Source organism: Carettochelys insculpta, chromosome 7, assembly GCF_033958435.1.
Source record: "Carettochelys insculpta isolate YL-2023 chromosome 7, ASM3395843v1, whole genome shotgun sequence".
NCBI classification, from domain to species: domain Eukaryota; kingdom Metazoa; phylum Chordata; order Testudines; family Carettochelyidae; genus Carettochelys; species Carettochelys insculpta.
The window spans coordinates 34,589,754-34,606,668 of record NC_134143.1 but is presented as its reverse complement, the minus strand read 5'-3'; the positions used below and the strand labels follow the sequence as shown (position 1 = coordinate 34,606,668).

The 16,915-nt window shown below is 43.9% G+C and overlaps 1 protein-coding gene and 1 long non-coding RNA gene across 2 annotated transcripts in view; one reads left to right on the top strand and one right to left on the bottom strand.

The window, feature by feature from the left end:
- IPMK (inositol polyphosphate multikinase) overlaps positions 1–9,666 on the bottom strand; it is a 72,668-nt gene extending 63,002 nt beyond the window's left edge. Inside the window, exons 1-2 of the mRNA XM_075000312.1 lie at positions 9,107–9,666; positions 1,974–2,059 (exon numbers count right to left, since the gene is read on the bottom strand). Coding sequence (XP_074856413.1) covers positions 1,974–2,059; positions 9,107–9,332 — 312 coding nt within the window. The 5' untranslated portion in view covers positions 9,333–9,666. The remainder of the gene's footprint in view (positions 1–1,973; positions 2,060–9,106) is intronic.
- On the top strand, positions 9,618–16,074 carry LOC142016121 (uncharacterized). Its single transcript, XR_012646298.1, has 3 exons — positions 9,618–9,685; positions 10,141–10,268; positions 14,600–16,074. It is a non-coding gene; the product is annotated as an uncharacterized LOC142016121 (long non-coding RNA).
- The last annotated feature ends 841 nt before the right edge of the window (positions 16,075–16,915 follow it).

Genomic DNA, 16,915 nt, shown 5'->3' with positions numbered 1-16,915 from the left:
AGCCTGAGGGAAAATAATTTTTTTTGAAACAATGGGTTTTCTGCGGTTTTCACAGCAGAAACTAAGCCACATATTCACAGCATATGACAAAGTCAATGACGCTATTTTAAAATTCATACACACATTTTTTATAGCTAGCCATTTAAGAAATGTCTAGTAAACCATTAACTGAAATAAAAGAAAATTAATCTATGAGTCAATTGAAGTTTACGTGGGACAGTTTATGTATTTGTCTTGCAATTTCCTGCTATAGTTTATTTTCCCCCACTCCCTAGTAACAGGCATAATCAATTCTTATCTCCCATCAACAACATATATTCTTTTTACAATAAAGTAAAATATAAAGTAAAACATAAAGAACATTCTATATAAAGTAAAATATAGTTTACCCAATTTCATAGAAAATAATCAAGCAAGCCAAGTTTTACTTCAGCTATAGGACAGCTGGACTGAAAAGGTCTTTCCCCCTTGCTAAATTTACGTCTCCCACGAAACCAAAGGAAAAACCCCACAACTAACTTTTTAAATGTTTATGTAGAAGTTGTATACAAATTACTGAAGAGGTTTTACATTTTTGCTGCTTTCTGAAAATTCTTAGAACTTTGAATTTATCATCTGCTTCTGCAGAGATTCAGCTGTTGTTTCCCCTTCTAGATCATTATTAAAGTTGTTGTGTGGTTCAGTTTGCGCTCTCATTGAGCCAATATTTTCCCACTATGCAAGTCTGCCTTGGTGTTTAACACTCTTATTTTGTGGCATTTGACTTTCTGCTTAGTGTAGAATGGCCATTACCTCCCTGTGGGTAGGGAGCTTCTGATGCCCTTCTACTTACTGCACAAGCAATAGTCTTGCAATTTCAGGAGAGCTGGATGATTTGCTAGGATGGTAGCAGAACACACCTGATGGTACAAATATGGACAAATCCATATTTGGCTTATCCATATCCAGAAATGCCTCCGCTACTACTTCATGCTTCATTGTCTGTTCTTGCTACATTCTTGCTCTTGTTTTGGGCAGTGCATAAATTGATTACAGTCCATTCAGAATAGACTGGAAATTTTACCCAGTTAGGAGGAACATTTTGTTTTAAATTAATGGGTTTGGTTTGTAAACACAGCTGAGAATGGAATTATTTTCAACAATGAATCAAAACTAGCCAAATAAACCATGCCCATTTCTAAACATAAGATTTTGAGACATAATATAGAAAACTGTGATGGAATACGAAGCTAAAGTTTACACAGTGGTTTTAGCACAAGAAAAAGCAGAGGTGTGGTGGTAGGTTTCATCTTTTTTTTGTTTGTTTTTCAAGTGTTATATGTGAAATTGTCGTCTATAGAACAGGTATATGGATAGTCTCTTTGGGACTCAAAGGGCTTGTCAACACTTGCCCCCAACTTTGAAGGGGGCATGTTAAATCAGGGCGATTACTAATGAAGTGCTGCGGTGAATTTGCAGCACTTCATTAGGATGATGCTCTCCCATGGCAACTGCAATAGGCTAATTCTCCTCTGCGGCAACTTCAAAGTGCCAAACTTCAAAGTGCCAGCATGCGTGTAGCCATGGGCACTTTGAAGTGCCTTTACTCCCCAAAAAGACACTTTGAAGTTGCCACGAGGGAGAATTAGCCGAATGAAGTGCTGCATATTCACCACAGCACTTCATTAGTAATCTCTCATCACCTTGATTAACATGCTCCCTTCAAAGTTGGGGGCAAGCGTAGACCCAGCCAAAGAGCAGACACTTTACTAAGAGCAAGACCCAGGCAGCACATAAACATCCTAACAACTCTGCCAATGCAAAATAATTCATTCCTGCAAAACTGGGAAAGTAGTATTTGAATACAAATCTTTTTCAAGCAGTGATGAAGATGGAACGCTAAGTGAATTTAAAACAATGATCCCTCTTTGGTTGGAACACTAAGTGAATTTAAAAACAACAATCTCTCTTTGGTAAGAATGAAGAACTCTTACCTTGTTGTAGAATTCTTGTTCTCTAGGACCCCGAGGTGGCGGTTGTAATTGCTTCAAGACTGTGCCATCTGGATGCTGCAGTATACCTAGAAAAACATAGTTAATTTACAGTTCAATGCTAAAGAATGCAACTATCCTGTCTTTTAAAGCTAGTAAAGATTACACAAAGGCTACATCTCCACTACAAGATAAATTCTAATGTCGATTTTGTAATGCTGGATTTTATAAATTCAAATTTGGCTATCCTCACCTCCCCACGTGCTCCTCACAAAGTCAACTTATTGCTGACACACTCAATCAACAAACATCAACTGTTGCAGTAATGCATTGTAAGAACCTATTCCACAGTTCCTTCATCCCTGTAGCACTCTGGGTATTTTCTCTGCTATCTGACCTCGTCCTCGCACACTGCATTCCCCGTATTCCCCTCCCATGGTAAGCAAACATCCATTTTTCCAGGTGGAAAGACGAAAAACGGGTTCATCGACAAAGATCACCAAATGCACAGAAATCTTTCTTCTATAACTGAATTGCTTTTTAAAACTGTAGCTGTAACTAAATTATGAAAGGTTTTATAAAAATCAGCCCACGTGTGTCCTCTCAACTGGCCCTCCACCGACTATCCCCTCTCCCTTGATTACATCTGGTCCGTGAAAATAAACACAGGGGCAATGAGAAGCTTGAAGAAAGAGTTGAAAGCAAAGATTTTGAAAAAAAGAGTTGCTGAGAGGAGTTTTCGGGTTCCCAGTTCATTATACAGCTTCTGTGCACAGTCTGTCCACTGACTGTCCCTTGCATCTGATTTCTGAAAATAATACAGGGACAATGAAAAGCATGAAGAAAGAGCAGATGGAAAAGGTTTTGAAAAAAGATTTTATGAGGGAGGATTTTTGGCTTCCCAGTCCATTATACAGCTTCTATGCAGTCTGTATTCTCAAATGGCCTTCCACCCACTCTTCCCTGCCTGAAGGGCTCTGATGTTAGAAGAAAGAGGATAGGAAAGGCTAAGAAAAAAGATTTTTTGGCTTCCCTCTTCACTACACAGATATTGCCAACGTGAGAGATGAGGCTCACCAAATTCCATTGCCATTGTGGGACCGTTTGGTATTTGGGAGGTTGACTGGCCAGTAGACATAGTCTCTGAAAATCTTTTTTGGCTGTGAGGTGTTTGAGGACACTTGAACCATTCCCCCATGTGGCAGCCAAGCTGTGCAATTTGTAGTGGTTTCCCCACTCCTTTCGGGGCGGCAGCTACTCCTGTCAGTGGTGGCAGCTAAGAGCAGGCTCTGGGCTGCTGCCACTGATAGGAGCTGGGGAACTGACCAAGGTACCAGCCCTGGTCAGTTTCCTGGCTCTGCAAGCAGAGGGGAGCCAGGAGCCAAGATGCAGCCTGGTCCCTGGCTCCCCTCCACTTGCTGGAGCCACAAAACTGACCAAGGCTGGTGCCCTCATCAGTTTCCTGGCTCTCCCGAGTTGCATGGGAAATTTGACTTACACGAGAGCTGCAAGAACACAACCCCCATGTAAGTTGGGAGTCTACTGTACCTCTAATATATTACTCTTTGGATTATGATACAGTTGATTACTTGGACAGTTTAGAACAATCATCAACTACACAAGTATCAGGGGTAGCCATGCTAGTCTGTATCCGCAAAAACAAAAAGAATTCCTGTGGCAACTAAAAGAATTTTTTGGAGCTTAAGTTTTAGTGGGCTTTTCTGATCCAAAAGATCTGTTAGTCTATAAGGTGCCACAGAACTTCTTGCTGTATTAACTATACACAACACTTGCAAGTGCTAAAACCTACTAACAAACAGGAGAGTTCTAGTTGGTTTTCAGCCCTATTGCTCTCGTACTTTTCAAAAGGACAGGATTCTTCCTCTTTCCCACCCACTCAAAATACGACCACCACATACAATGTTGTTTGGGGGTTTCACTTTATGCACAATAAAGATCAACATCTCTAATGTATTTATGAACAACTAGCAAAGCAGGATAGCAGTCATAAAGCTGACTTCCTCCAACAGAAAACACAACTCTCAGTCTCTCTCTCTCTGTCTGCACTTCCATGAATATTTGAATGACCAGAACAAGAAAGCTACCTTATTTAGCTATTACACAAATATTCCCACATTAAATCTAATACTTACTCTTGATGGAATTGTAAATAAACCTATTTTTCACAAATAGTTTGAACAGTCCGTTAATAAGACATCCCTTTTGAGTCCTCCTTAAACACGATCCTTTGAAAGAATCTGAGTATATTACAAAAATGGGCCAAGAACATGGTCTGCCATCACTTCTGAAAATAGGATAAGTTTATTTCCTTGCTTGAAACCTGTCAATATATTAATATGATCCATCTGCCATGAACAAGGAAGACCAACTATAAACATTCTTCTAACTGTAATCTCTCAGGACTCTAACAAAGAATTTCAGGACCATATTTGCAACTGGTCTAGTAAATCACTAACATGCTCTCTCTCATATCAAGCAATCACTAATCAGTACTCACAAATTGAAATCAGAGGCTTCTTTTGCAAGATAATATTGAAAAAATTCACGTGCTGGATCTTGGAACATACTGTGATGGGGCATTCTACGTGCTTTATGAAAATATTTATTAAATGAATGTTATAACCGATGTTATGATTTATGCAAAATGGCTCATGAAACATATCATTGGAAAGGTTTGACTTACTAAATATGATTATCCTGTTTGTATGAATACATCACTTCTATTACTGGAGTTAGGAATATGAACTGTAGATTTATGTTACTAACGTGCTCATGCTGGGTGAGGCCTACTACCTACCCTTCAGGTATAACAATGAAAAGCCATAAGAAAGCAATAATGAACTATAAAAGAGCTTAACATTCCTGCGAATGTGTGAAGCATCCTGCAAAGCATGACTACAGGGACCCTAAAGAGACATGTGACCATGTCAACTAATACTGGAACCCATCATAAATTCTATACTTTTCCATGAGAAGCTGGGAGGGTGCAGAAAGGTGTCAAACTAGGAAACAAAGGACTTCCACTTTATGAAAACCTATGTAACAGAAGGAACTGAGGTAATCCAGTCCTCAGTTTTCCCTGGCAACCTCACCCAAGATGACTGCTGGAAACAGCTAAGGCTGGACTAGGGGAAGGAAGCAGGCTCATGCTGGAAGGACATCTGGCCTGTGAAGAAGATTAACAGGTCTGCATTTTGGGTGAGATATTACATGTAACTAGTGTCTTAGTGTATTCACCTGAGACTACATGCTTTGCATTATTTTCTTAGTAACCAGCTTTGCTCTGTTTGCTGCCTCCTTGACCACTTATAATACAACTTTATTTTGGTTTATAATATAACCCAGTTTACATAATTTCTAACTTGGCTGGGGAGGGATGCAAGAGGACATGTAAGCCTTCCTTCATACCAATAAAGGACATGAACTTCATGTATTCTGAAAGTGGGAAGGGTGAGCATTTGGGTGCTGCAATAAGATCCTTAAGCAGAGTGGTCCCAGAACTCATCTCATTATCTGTATTTTCTCCAGCTGGGTGCGGCCTCAACTGCATGCTTTGATAGAGGATGCCCTTATTGCCAGGCTCAGCAATATGGGGTTTATTGGGGTCCAGGCTGGAGGAACAGCTTCTTACGATGCATCACATTCTAGTTAGGGACAATTTCAGGTTGACTCACCAGGTCAATGTAAAGCTCACTGCTTTCTTGGAAAAGAAAACCCTCATGCTGAGAGGCTTCAAAACTAATATAAGAGTTAAAATTTTATTTTTAAACAGTCATGTAATTTGAAAGTTCATAACTTTGTGCTCACTATCAGTGAAGACTTGCCAACCACTCCTACATATCACATGGAGAGTCTTGAATAAAAAAAAAAGATCATACCTCTAATTTTCCCTATAAAAATACACACGCCATAATGTTATAAAATATTCTGTGTTATTTACAAGGATGGATATTAATACTTGGCCCAAAGGCGCAAATCACAAAGGTACTCAGGTTCCAGACTTCCACTGTAGTCAGTGAAAACTATGGTCCTCAATACATTCGGGAACTTGGAGCAAAGAGGTTTTTGCTGATATGTTTGGAATACCCATCCTTCCACTTTTAGAGAAAAGGCAAGAAGTTGGGAAGTAGGAAGCAGCCAACTTACAAATCAGTTTCGTTTCAAAAGTTCATTTGTAAATTTTTTATTTGGAAATCAAATGCATTTTCCCACAGAAACAATGTTATAAGTGGTACTAGGTTCCCAGGCTACCTCACAAAAGCCTATTTACCCCATAACATAGCTGAGACACTGAATATTTGCAATGAAAAATACTAGATTTTTTTTCTTTTTAATTTAACTTTGCATGGTGGTGCTTGAGGAAAGGCAGATTTAATTGGAGGAAGATGAGGAAGTAGGTGGAGATCTGAAGGAGACTTCTGGGAATCCCCTGGCTACTACCACCACCACATCTGTAGGCTCTATGCCAGCTCCTGAAGGCAGGACCTACCCCATCTCTGTGGGCTGCACCCTGCCCCTGATCACCAGGAGGCAGCCAGCCACATAAGCACAGGCCAGAAGGCTCAGGTGGACACAGGGGAGGCCACGTAGCCAGCAGCTGGAAAAAAGCAGCGGTTTCCCCTCCAACACATCACATCTCTCCAGCTACTGGCTGTGCAACCACCCTCTGCTTCTCCAGAGTCCTCCAGCCAGCATCTGTGCTATTTGCCTCCATCTGTGCCTCTTGCTGGTTCCTGAGACTGCAGATGAGCTTTCATTCGTATGTGCATATATCTGTAAGTCAGATGTTTGTAACTCAGGGAGTGCCCCTGTATTTTAAACTAGAGCAGAAGCATACCACATAATGTTGCAATTGCTTATGTAATGTTATTTACAAAGACCATCTGTACTAATACGTCTAATGGGTAAGGTTTGTGGTCCAAATGTATGTTTATTTGTCAGACAAATTTGTGGGATACTTGTGTATGTAGATATGCAAAACAAATACATTTTTTTAATAATTATCAAATTTCTCTCCAGTAGCTACTGTTTTATATATTTGCATATTTTGAGGAGGAATTCTACAAAAACACCACCAAACTTCATGGATGATGAACAAGCTATTTAACTGAATGAGAGTAAACCCTTAAAATATGCAGCTTCAAGTTGCATGTAACTGGCTTTAACACAAGGTAAGTGCAACTAGAAGCTGCTCTGCAGCTGTCAGCCTGCCTTCCCCCAGCCATGCTGCTGTTGGAAGGCAAGGAGAAGCAGTCAGGAAACTGACCAGCCCTAGTGGTCTGGTCAGTTTCCCAGGTCCCAAGTGGCAGCCTGGCTCCCCTCCTCTCCCCTCCCCTGGCAGAGCCAGGAAACTGACCCGGGGCTGCTGGTCAGTTGCCTGGCTCCAAGGAGTGGAGGGGAGGGAAGCAAGGCTGTCCCTGGTTCCCAGCTCCCCTCCACTGGCTGGAAGCAGAAAACTGACCAAGACTGATGCCCTGATCAAGTTTCCTGGCTCTGCAAGGGGAGGAGAGATGGGAGCCAGGCTGCTGCCTGGGTCCCAGCTCCCCACTGCATGGGGAACCCAAGAAACTAACCAGCTCATGGCTGGTCAGTTTCCCAGGTCCCCCCAAGCCCTGGGGAGCTGGAAACCAAGTAGCAGCCTTGCTTCGCATTGCCTGCCCTAATGGGGAGATAGGAACCAAGCAACAGCCTGGCTCTCCTCTGGTAGCTACTTGCAGGACCCAAAAAACTGACCAGCCAAGAGCTGGTCAGTTTTCTGGGTCCCCCAAGTAGCGGGTAGCTGGGAATCAGGCTGCCGCCTGCTTCCCAGCTCCTGCAAGCCCAAGGGAGCCTCCCCCCAACTTGCACAAAAATTTGAGTTACGCAGGGGTTGCAAGAACGCAATCCCCAGTGTAACTTGAGGGTTTACTGTATAGAGAAGCCCACTGCAAAGAAATAATTTAACTTAAATAAAATGTTCTTTTAAGTGGACAAACAAAACTTCAACACTCAGACTAACAATTTTCCTGAATGTATTAATATCTAGTTTAGTAGACCGTCAGCTGCATTTTTTTTGGTTCAACTAATGTATTTTCCTACCAAACAACCCAAAACTTCAGTGCTGCAGTACCCGATCTACTATAGGAATAAAGTATTCATGCAAAGTATCCCCCCAAAAAAGAGGACAGTTAAGAGGATGTCAGAATACGAAGGTTCCATCAGAACATACATCTGGTCAAAATATGGGCATTTCCTCTTAGTTAAGAACTGAAAAAAACTAATATCTGGAAGAGTCTGCAGTCACCTGTCTATTGTATATAATTATATAACAGAAAATCCACAGACCCTTTTTGTGCCAACTGAGCTGAGTGTGTTAAGATCACCTCCAAGACAAAGCTGCTTTGCCTAACCCACAAATTTTCACCACACATCACCAAAAAGGACCAAGCAGAAAAATCCTGGAGCTAGTGGGAAAGGAGCAAGTGTCTGAAGAACAAAGGTACTTTTTGCACAGTAACTAAACCTCCCTTTAGTTGTTCATAATTAATACCATTACAGTGAGCTACCTCACTCAGATGTTTTCTTATTGCTCTTACTCGGGCATCCCAGCGATACCTGTACTGAAATCATCATGCCTTCTGCTCTAGAGAGCACCAGTGCAATCACTCCTGTAATTTCATAGAGCTTTAGTTAAGAAAGGTCACTACTGCACAAGTGACATTTGTTGGCCCCATGGGTGGCAGGTTTCACCCCTTTCACACAACCAGTTCCTTAGGAGGAACCTCTAGGAAATAGATTCCTCTCTCACAAAGGTTCACATCACCAAGAAGCAAAAAGGGGAGAGAGACACTACCCACCAGAGGCTCAGAAGGGAAGCAAAGACCAGCTGATCCACTCCCCCAGCCCAGTGGAAATTAAAGGAAGGAGTTAGCTAGAAGGGGCAGGAGGGACAGCTCACGACAGTAGAGTTAAAACGGGCAGGAGGGACTGGTCACGACTTGCTCGAAGCAGCGGAGCCGGATCAGATCGCGGCGGGGAGGGGAAAGAAAAGGGTAGGCGAAGAACCCGAACCCCCTCCTAAGGGCGGGGGACAAAACAGCCTGAGGGACACACGACCCCGCCCCGCCCGCACTCACCCCCTTTATCCTTGCCATACATGTGGCCGGCCACCTGGTGGGAGAGCGGGACGCAGCCGTTCAGCAGCCCCTGCCTGCCCCCGCCTAGCGCCACGGAGGCGAGGGGCGGCCGGGGCCCGGGACCCCGCAAGGGCTCGGCCTCCTCCCCGTCCCCACCGCAGCGCTGCCCGCTCTCTGGGCGCCCCGCGGACGGGGGCGGCGCTCGGCGCGGGGGCTCGGTTGCCATGTTCTGGGGGAAGCGGGAGTTCCGCGTCCGCTCTGCAAGCTTCACCGGCTGCCGGCTGCCCGGGGAGAGGTGGGGAGGGCCCGCGGGCCCATCTCCCCGCGCGCCGCCCGGGAGCCCGGCTCCCTCCCTCGCGCTCAGCGAGGGACTGGCGCAGCACCGCGATACTTCCCCGCGCCGCGCCGCTCCGCTCCACTCAGGCCCGGCCCGACCCGGCCCGGCTCCTCCCCCCGCGCCTCCGCTCGGGGCTGGCCCGGCCCCCCGCGTACAGGGTCCGGACCGTGCCGGGGAGCTCGCCCGCTTCGCGCTGCCTGTCCCCGGCGTAGAACCCGCCTCCCGCGAGGCGTTGCTTCAAGGCGGGTGTTCGCAGCGCGCGCGCCTCCACCTCAGGGCCTCACGCGCCTGCCAGGCCCAGGCCCCGACCCAGGCCCAGGCCCGCGGTTGCTAGAGCGCCCAGGCTGCCTGCGCTCCAGGCCGTTCTGGGGAGAGGGAGAAGAGCCCATTGCGGGGGGCTGCCCGTTGACCTTTCACAGAGAGGTCGCCCCCTTGGGGGAGCGTATTCGTATCGGTGTGTGCCACTAAGCTTGTATGGGGGTCCTGGAGCTCCCAGAGCAGAGGGGTGCCCTGGTAGTCTGTGTCTGTACAAACAAGTAGTTGTCCTGGGCACCGTAGGTCTTTGCCCACAAACACTCATGCGCCAAAATATCTGGTAGGCTATGAGGTGCCCCACAACTTCTTGTTATAGGTCCCATAATACAGTCCCTAAAATTGATTTTGCAGTTGTCAACATTGGTCCCTGTCTTTTCTGCAGAATGTCAACGGAAGTGCTCCTCCCAATGACATGCCTTACTCCGTATGGCCTGCACAAAATGGTGCCCCAGAAGATCGAACCTAAGCATTCGCTTTTTCACAGCCAGGGTAGACCTAGCCTAACTTTAGGTACGTAGACAGTATGCTAACTGTTGTTTCTGTAGACTAAAGGCCCAGTTAAACCCATAGCGGGCAACCAGCAGCCCTTGGGAGTCTGTGTGTAGCCAACACATGATCATGGCTCTTACAGAGAGAGTTGCCTCATTCCACTGGTTTCTACATTGAACAGAACCGGTCCTAAAACAGAACCCTGCGGAACCCCACTAGTTATACTTTTCCAGCAGGATTGAAAACCATTAATAGCTACTCTCTGGGTACGGTTATCCAGCCAGTTGTTCACCCACCTTATAGTAGCCCCATCGAAGTTGTATTTGCGTAGTTTATTGATAAGTATATTATGTGAGACCATGTCAAATGCTTTACTGAAGTCTAGGTATACCACATCCACTGCTTCTCCCTTATCCACAAGACTTGTTATTCTATCAAAGAAAGCTATCACATTGGTTTGACATGATCTGTTTTTAACAAAACCATGCTGGCTGTTCCCTAGCACCTTACCACCTTCCAATTGCTTGCAGATGATTTCTTTAATTACCTGCTCCATTATCTTTCCTGGCACAGAAGTTAAACTGACTGGCCTGTAGTTTCCCGGGTTATTCTTGTTCCCCTTTTTATCAATGGGTACTATATTTGCCCTTTTCCAGTCTTCGTGGGAGACAGGAGAGATTCCAGATTTACCAAAAATGATTGCTAAAGGCTCAGATACCTCTACTATCAGCTCCTTGAGGATTCTAAGATGCATTTCATCAGGCCCTGGTGATTTGCAGACATCTAATTTTTCTAAGTAAATTTTAATTTGTTCTTTTCCTATTTCAATTTCTAAACCTACCCCTTTTTCACTAGCATGCTCTAGCCGCGTCTACACGTGCACGCAACTTCGAAGTAGCGGTGCCAACTTAAAAATAGCGCCCGTCACAGCTACAGGTGTTGGGCGCTATTTCGAAGTTAACTTCGACATTAGGCAGCGAGATGTCGAAGTCGCTAACCCCATGAGGGGATGGGAATAGCGCCCTACCTCGACGTTCAACGTCGAAGTAGGGAACATGTAGACGATCCGCGTCCCGCAACATCAAAATAGCGGGGTCTGCCATGGCAGCCATCAGCTGAGGGGTTGAGAGATGCTCTCTCTCCAGCCCCTGCGGGGCTCTATGGTCACCATGTGCAGCAGCCCTTAGCCCAGGGCTTCTGGCTGCTGCTGCTGCAGCTGGGGATCCATGCTGCATGCACAGGGTCTGCAACTAGTTGTTGGCTCTGTGGATCTTGTGCTGTTTAGTGCAAGTGTGTCTGGGAGGGGCCCTTTAAGGGAGCGGCTTGCTGTTGAGTCCGCCCTGTGACCCTGTCTGCAGCGGTTCCTGGCACCCTTATTTCAATGTGTGCTACTTTGGCGTGTAGACGTTCCCTTGCAACGCCTATTTCGATGTGGTGCTGCCCAACGTCGATGCTGAATGTCGACGTTGCCACCCCTGGAGGACGTGTAGACGCTATTCAGCGAAATAGCTTATTTCGATGTCGCTACATTGAAATAAGCTATTTCAATGTAGCGTGCACATGTAGACGTAGCCTCTATGTCAGGCATTCCTTCAGATTTCTCAGTGAAGACCGAAACAAAGAAATCATTAAACGTCTCTGCCATTTCCAAATTCCCTGTTACTGTTCCTCCTTGCTCACTGACCCATAGCCCTACCCTCTCCTTAGTCTTCCTCTTGTTACCAATGTATTTGTAAAAAGCCTTCGTTTCCCTTTATGCTTGTAGCTAGTTTGAGCTCATTTTGTGCCTTAGCCTTTCTAATCTTGCTCCTGCATGCTTGTGTTTGCTTCTATTCATCCTTTGTAATTTGTCCTAGTTTCCATTTCTTATACGATTCCTTTTTTAGTTTGAGATCATGCAAGATCTCTTGGTTAAGCCAAGGCAGCCTTTTGCCATGTTTTCTATCTTTCCTACACAGTGGGATAGCTTGCTTTTGGGCCCTTAATAATGTCCCTTTGAAAAACTGCCAACTCTCCTCAGCTGTTTTTCCCCTCAGTTTAGCTTCCCATGGGACCTTACCTTCCAGCTGTCTGAGTTTACCAAAATCTGCCTTCCTGAAATCCATTATCTCTATTGTACTATTTTCCCTTCTACCCTTCCTTAGAATTGTGAACTCTATGATTTCATGATCACTGTCACCCAAGCAACCTTCTACTTTCAAATTCTCAATAATTTCCTCCCTATTTGTTAAAATTAAATCTAGAACAGCTTCCCCTCTGGTAGCTTTTTTAACCTTTTGGAATATAAAGTTATCTGCAATGCAATCCAAGAATTTATTGGACAGTCTGTCCCCTGCTGTATTAGTTTCCCAACATATACCTGGATAGTTGAAGTCCCCCTTCCAGTCCTACTCTTCTACGATTCCTATGTACTGTAGTGCAATCCCTGTATCGTGACAGTTGCAATTTACAATATGTGGATTTTTGTTGATGTTACATGACTACAGAGCCTACAAGTCTGCCCACTTCTATTTGTTCAGCCAATTGCCAGGATGGATTTGTTTAAAAGAGATACTACCCACTTCTTATTTACAATCTCACCTGAAAAGGAGAACAAGCTTTCCCACGGCATTTTCATGCTTGGGCCAACCTTTTCAGAGAACTTTTCCACACTCATAATTCTTATTAAAAATAATGCATTAATTAAGCCTGTGACTGAATGCCTTAGGGGAGATAGGTCCTACTTTGTAGTTTTACTTGTAATGTGACATTTCACATTACAGCAGTCTCAGATGATGGCCCATCAGGTTTGATTTAAGAACATTTTCACTGCAGGATTTGACAAAACGCAAAGAAGATACCAATGTGAGATTTTTAGAGAGCTACAGCACTCCACAAAAAGTTTAAGCATCTGAAATGCCTTCTAGAAGCTGGGAGGGAATCTTCAAAGAGCACTACTTGTGCTCACAAATACAGAACTCAACCTACCTGAAAAGAAAATCAAATCTCCTGTTGATGGCACCTAACAAAATGAACTCATCCACTTTACACTGCTTTGGCTCATTATCTGTCAGAACCTACTATCAGCACCAAAGTATGTTCTCTAGAATCAGGAGATTGCAGTGGGTGCACTGGCAAAGTGCCCCTGCCCCATTCATACCCCTCTCCTTTCTCACCTGTGCCTCGCACTCTCCCCATAGACATGCCACTTCTAATGCATGCAAGAGCAGTCTCTCCTTTCCACAGAGCAGCACAGACTATGAGTAACACTTTTGGACTGTGCCACTGCATGGGCTGGATTTACTTATTAGAAGCGACAAGACACTCTCTCAGTGAATGCATGGTGGGTGATGCAGGCATGCATATGTCCCCCTCCTGTGTGGCCTATTGTCTGGACTAGTGGTCACAGCATGAAGAGACAAATGGTTCATATATCTGGCACCTAAAAACCTTGGAATGCCAGCTACAATACTGCTATGTGAATGTATGTTCTCATTTTCAGGTGACATTATAAATAAGCAACAAGTCTAAGATTACATGATCATTTAGGATAGGAAAGAAAGAACACCCCTCTCAGTAGATGTGCAAGAGGAATTTTAGGTAGGCATATTATCAAATTGGATTTTGGCTCAAGACCCTGATGTTACAAAAAAATTCATATTAAAAAAAACCCATGAGATCTTTAATGGCCGCTGGTGGTTAAGAGTGATTTGCTTTATAGCATAATATAGCACCTCCACGAGCACCCAATTCACTGGTTCAGCACTGCTTTGAAGGGGAAAAATACATCCTCCTGACTGCAGTGCTATTTCTTGCCACATCTGTTTCCTTAAGCTATTCTGTGTAATTAGTGATTTAGTCCAGTCTTACCTATTTTGTGGCATGTAAGTAGATCACAGCTTAAGGCCATATTGACTATAAACTATAAACCCATTTCTGGTGATGATACACCTCACTGAAAGCAATGGTATTCTGCACAGGCATGAGAATCCACAGCTGTGAAAGGCCTTGATAAAGCTAACATGATGTATAGCTAATCGGAGAGGGTGGGGCAATGTAGAGGCCCCACCACAGGGCAGGCCAGGAGAGGCAGAGAAGAGCAGCAACAACTGCCCCATGCCCTCCAACACATGCCCCTTCTGTGATGAGACCTGTGGTTCTATAATCAGCCATCAACAGCCTCAAATACAAGGGTAACATGAAGACCTCCTACTCATTATCAGGTGACCACCCTCAAGACAATTTGTGCTGCTATGAATTTTGTAATTATGTTGTAATTTTTGTACACATCTATTAATCTCACATTTCATCCTATCAAAGTGATTTTTGGACACCTTTTGCTAAGATGAAGTATTAACTCTGTGCTTCCCTAGGGTTTGTGGTGAAGGAAGAGCTGAGTGTTCTGTGTGAAGCATGGGACCACTGAGTTGTTATAACATCCAATGTTTTTCCTAGCTGTTTTTCACATCAATATAGTCTCAAGGAAGACCTTGAGAAATGCTGGATATGATCTCCCACTGAACGCTCCAACACTCCAAGCACTATCTTACTGATGTTTCCTTGCCCACCTCCTACACATTCTCCCCCGCCCTCACTTTGGGGCTAACAAATCTGACTCAAATCTTCAAAGTTATTTACTCAATTAACCTAACTGAAATCAATGAAGTTAGTTGCCTAAATACTTGTGAGTAGCTGATGCTGAGTTTTGCTGGCCAAATTCACAAAGGGATCTTCTTTACAGCCACTTATGGATCTCCCCCATGACAGTGGAACATGATGAACTTTTTGGTCCAACTTATTAAGGAAATGTTATTTTCTATCCCCTTTTTTACCTAGTACTTGAAATATTTGTATTTTGAAAATTGCACAGGTTGAACCTCTATAATGGAGAATTCTCTTATCTGGCTAACTCCGTGATCACACATTATTTTAGTTAGCCAGCAACCACTTGTGTGACCATGTGTCCCAGGATCCCATAAAGCCTGTTTACAGACACCAGTCCTGGGGTCTGTTCTGGGCTGTTATTTAGCTGTCATCTAGGAGCCCTGTAAGTAGTGGAAGTTTTGGTAAAGTGCTCAAAAATACTGACCTCCCCTTGTTCAGAAAATTCTCTCATCCAGCCCCAGTCAGGTCCAGAGGGTGCTGAGTGAGAGGTTCAACCTGTATTTAAAGAACATGGGAACATGAGCATAATAGGGAAAAATCTTAAGAACATTCTTCCACTCTTCAAATTCTTTAATGCTTTTGGGTTTTGAGCAAGGATCCCAGCAACCCTGCAAACACACTATTATTGGGAGGTGTCCACTTTCACTCCAGGGAGTAGTGTTAAACATGTTGACAGGATCGAGGCCTAAAAGGCCAAAGTCAATGAATAGCACAGATTGATTAGTGAAGTTTAAGGAATTAAGCCATAATCTGACTGGTATAGAATCCAAATGCCTCATAAGTAAACCATTTTACAAATATTTGCACAAGTCTTTTTTAATTAATTGTCTCAAACTCTAAAATATGATAGTAAAAGTTTTCTAACATTCTAATGAAAGATATTTACACTATTTTATAGCTTTCAAATATCTTCATTAAAATGGCTTTAAGCCACTCATTGAGTTTTCTGAACTCTACTTCCATACTGAAATATTATAAAGCTAGCTACAAACTGCTCCAAAATAATACTCTGAATTTCTAAATGAAGTCCTCCACCCAAGTTTCACAGCTGATGCTGTATAAAAACTGGCTTATGAATATGCATAATTAAGTGCTTTATGCAAAATACCTCATGTAACAGTTTTAAAGTTACAATCTGCTGAATGTGTATATCCTGTTTTTATGCATTTATCATTCTTGTATGTGAAGTTAAAAATCTGAAGTGTGACTCTGGTTTTAATTCTGAATGTGTTAATGAGGTCCATTAGGGATACTTTAGGAACATAATGAACCTGCGAATGGTCTTGTTTGTCCTCTAAGCCCAAAATTGTGGTTTTGTCCCAGAAACACATGTGATCAAGCCACCTGGTACTAGAATTGATCTTGGTATTTTTCCAAGGGGATGGGGCATGCTAAACAAAGGGTTTCCACCCTGGGGGGAAATCTATTTAAGGAAGTGAAAGGTAACCTTTGAAACTGCCTTGCCCACCCTAAGATGATACACATGAAGAACATGGGCACCAAAAATATACACACACACACACACACACACACACACACACACACACACACACACACACACACACACACACACACACACACACACACACACACACAGATCTAAGCTAGAGTAAAGATCAAATCTGAAGTGAAGCATTTTACCTGAGATAAGAGCAGCTGTTTAGGATAAGAATTTGCATGTAACAACTTAAGTGGATTAGAACTAAATGGTGTCTTGTTTATTATAACTTTGATTTGTTGACAATGACTTAAATCCTATGTCTAAGAAAAAGTTAAAAATTTTACAGCTTTATTTTGGAGTTTGCTGCTCTTGGGTGCAGATTCCCAGATGCTGGCCCTTATAGCAGAGCCTACCTGGAGCTGAATTGGTTCAGCATCTGCAGAGGGAGACAACCCCAACTCTGTGCCTTGGGAGAAGCTAGAGCTTCTAGCCCAGCAGGACGAGGTGGTGGGGAGCCCCGGAGGGCAGAGAAGGCAAGCATCAGCAGCTCGGTCAGCACACCAGGGGACAACTCCCAGGGGAT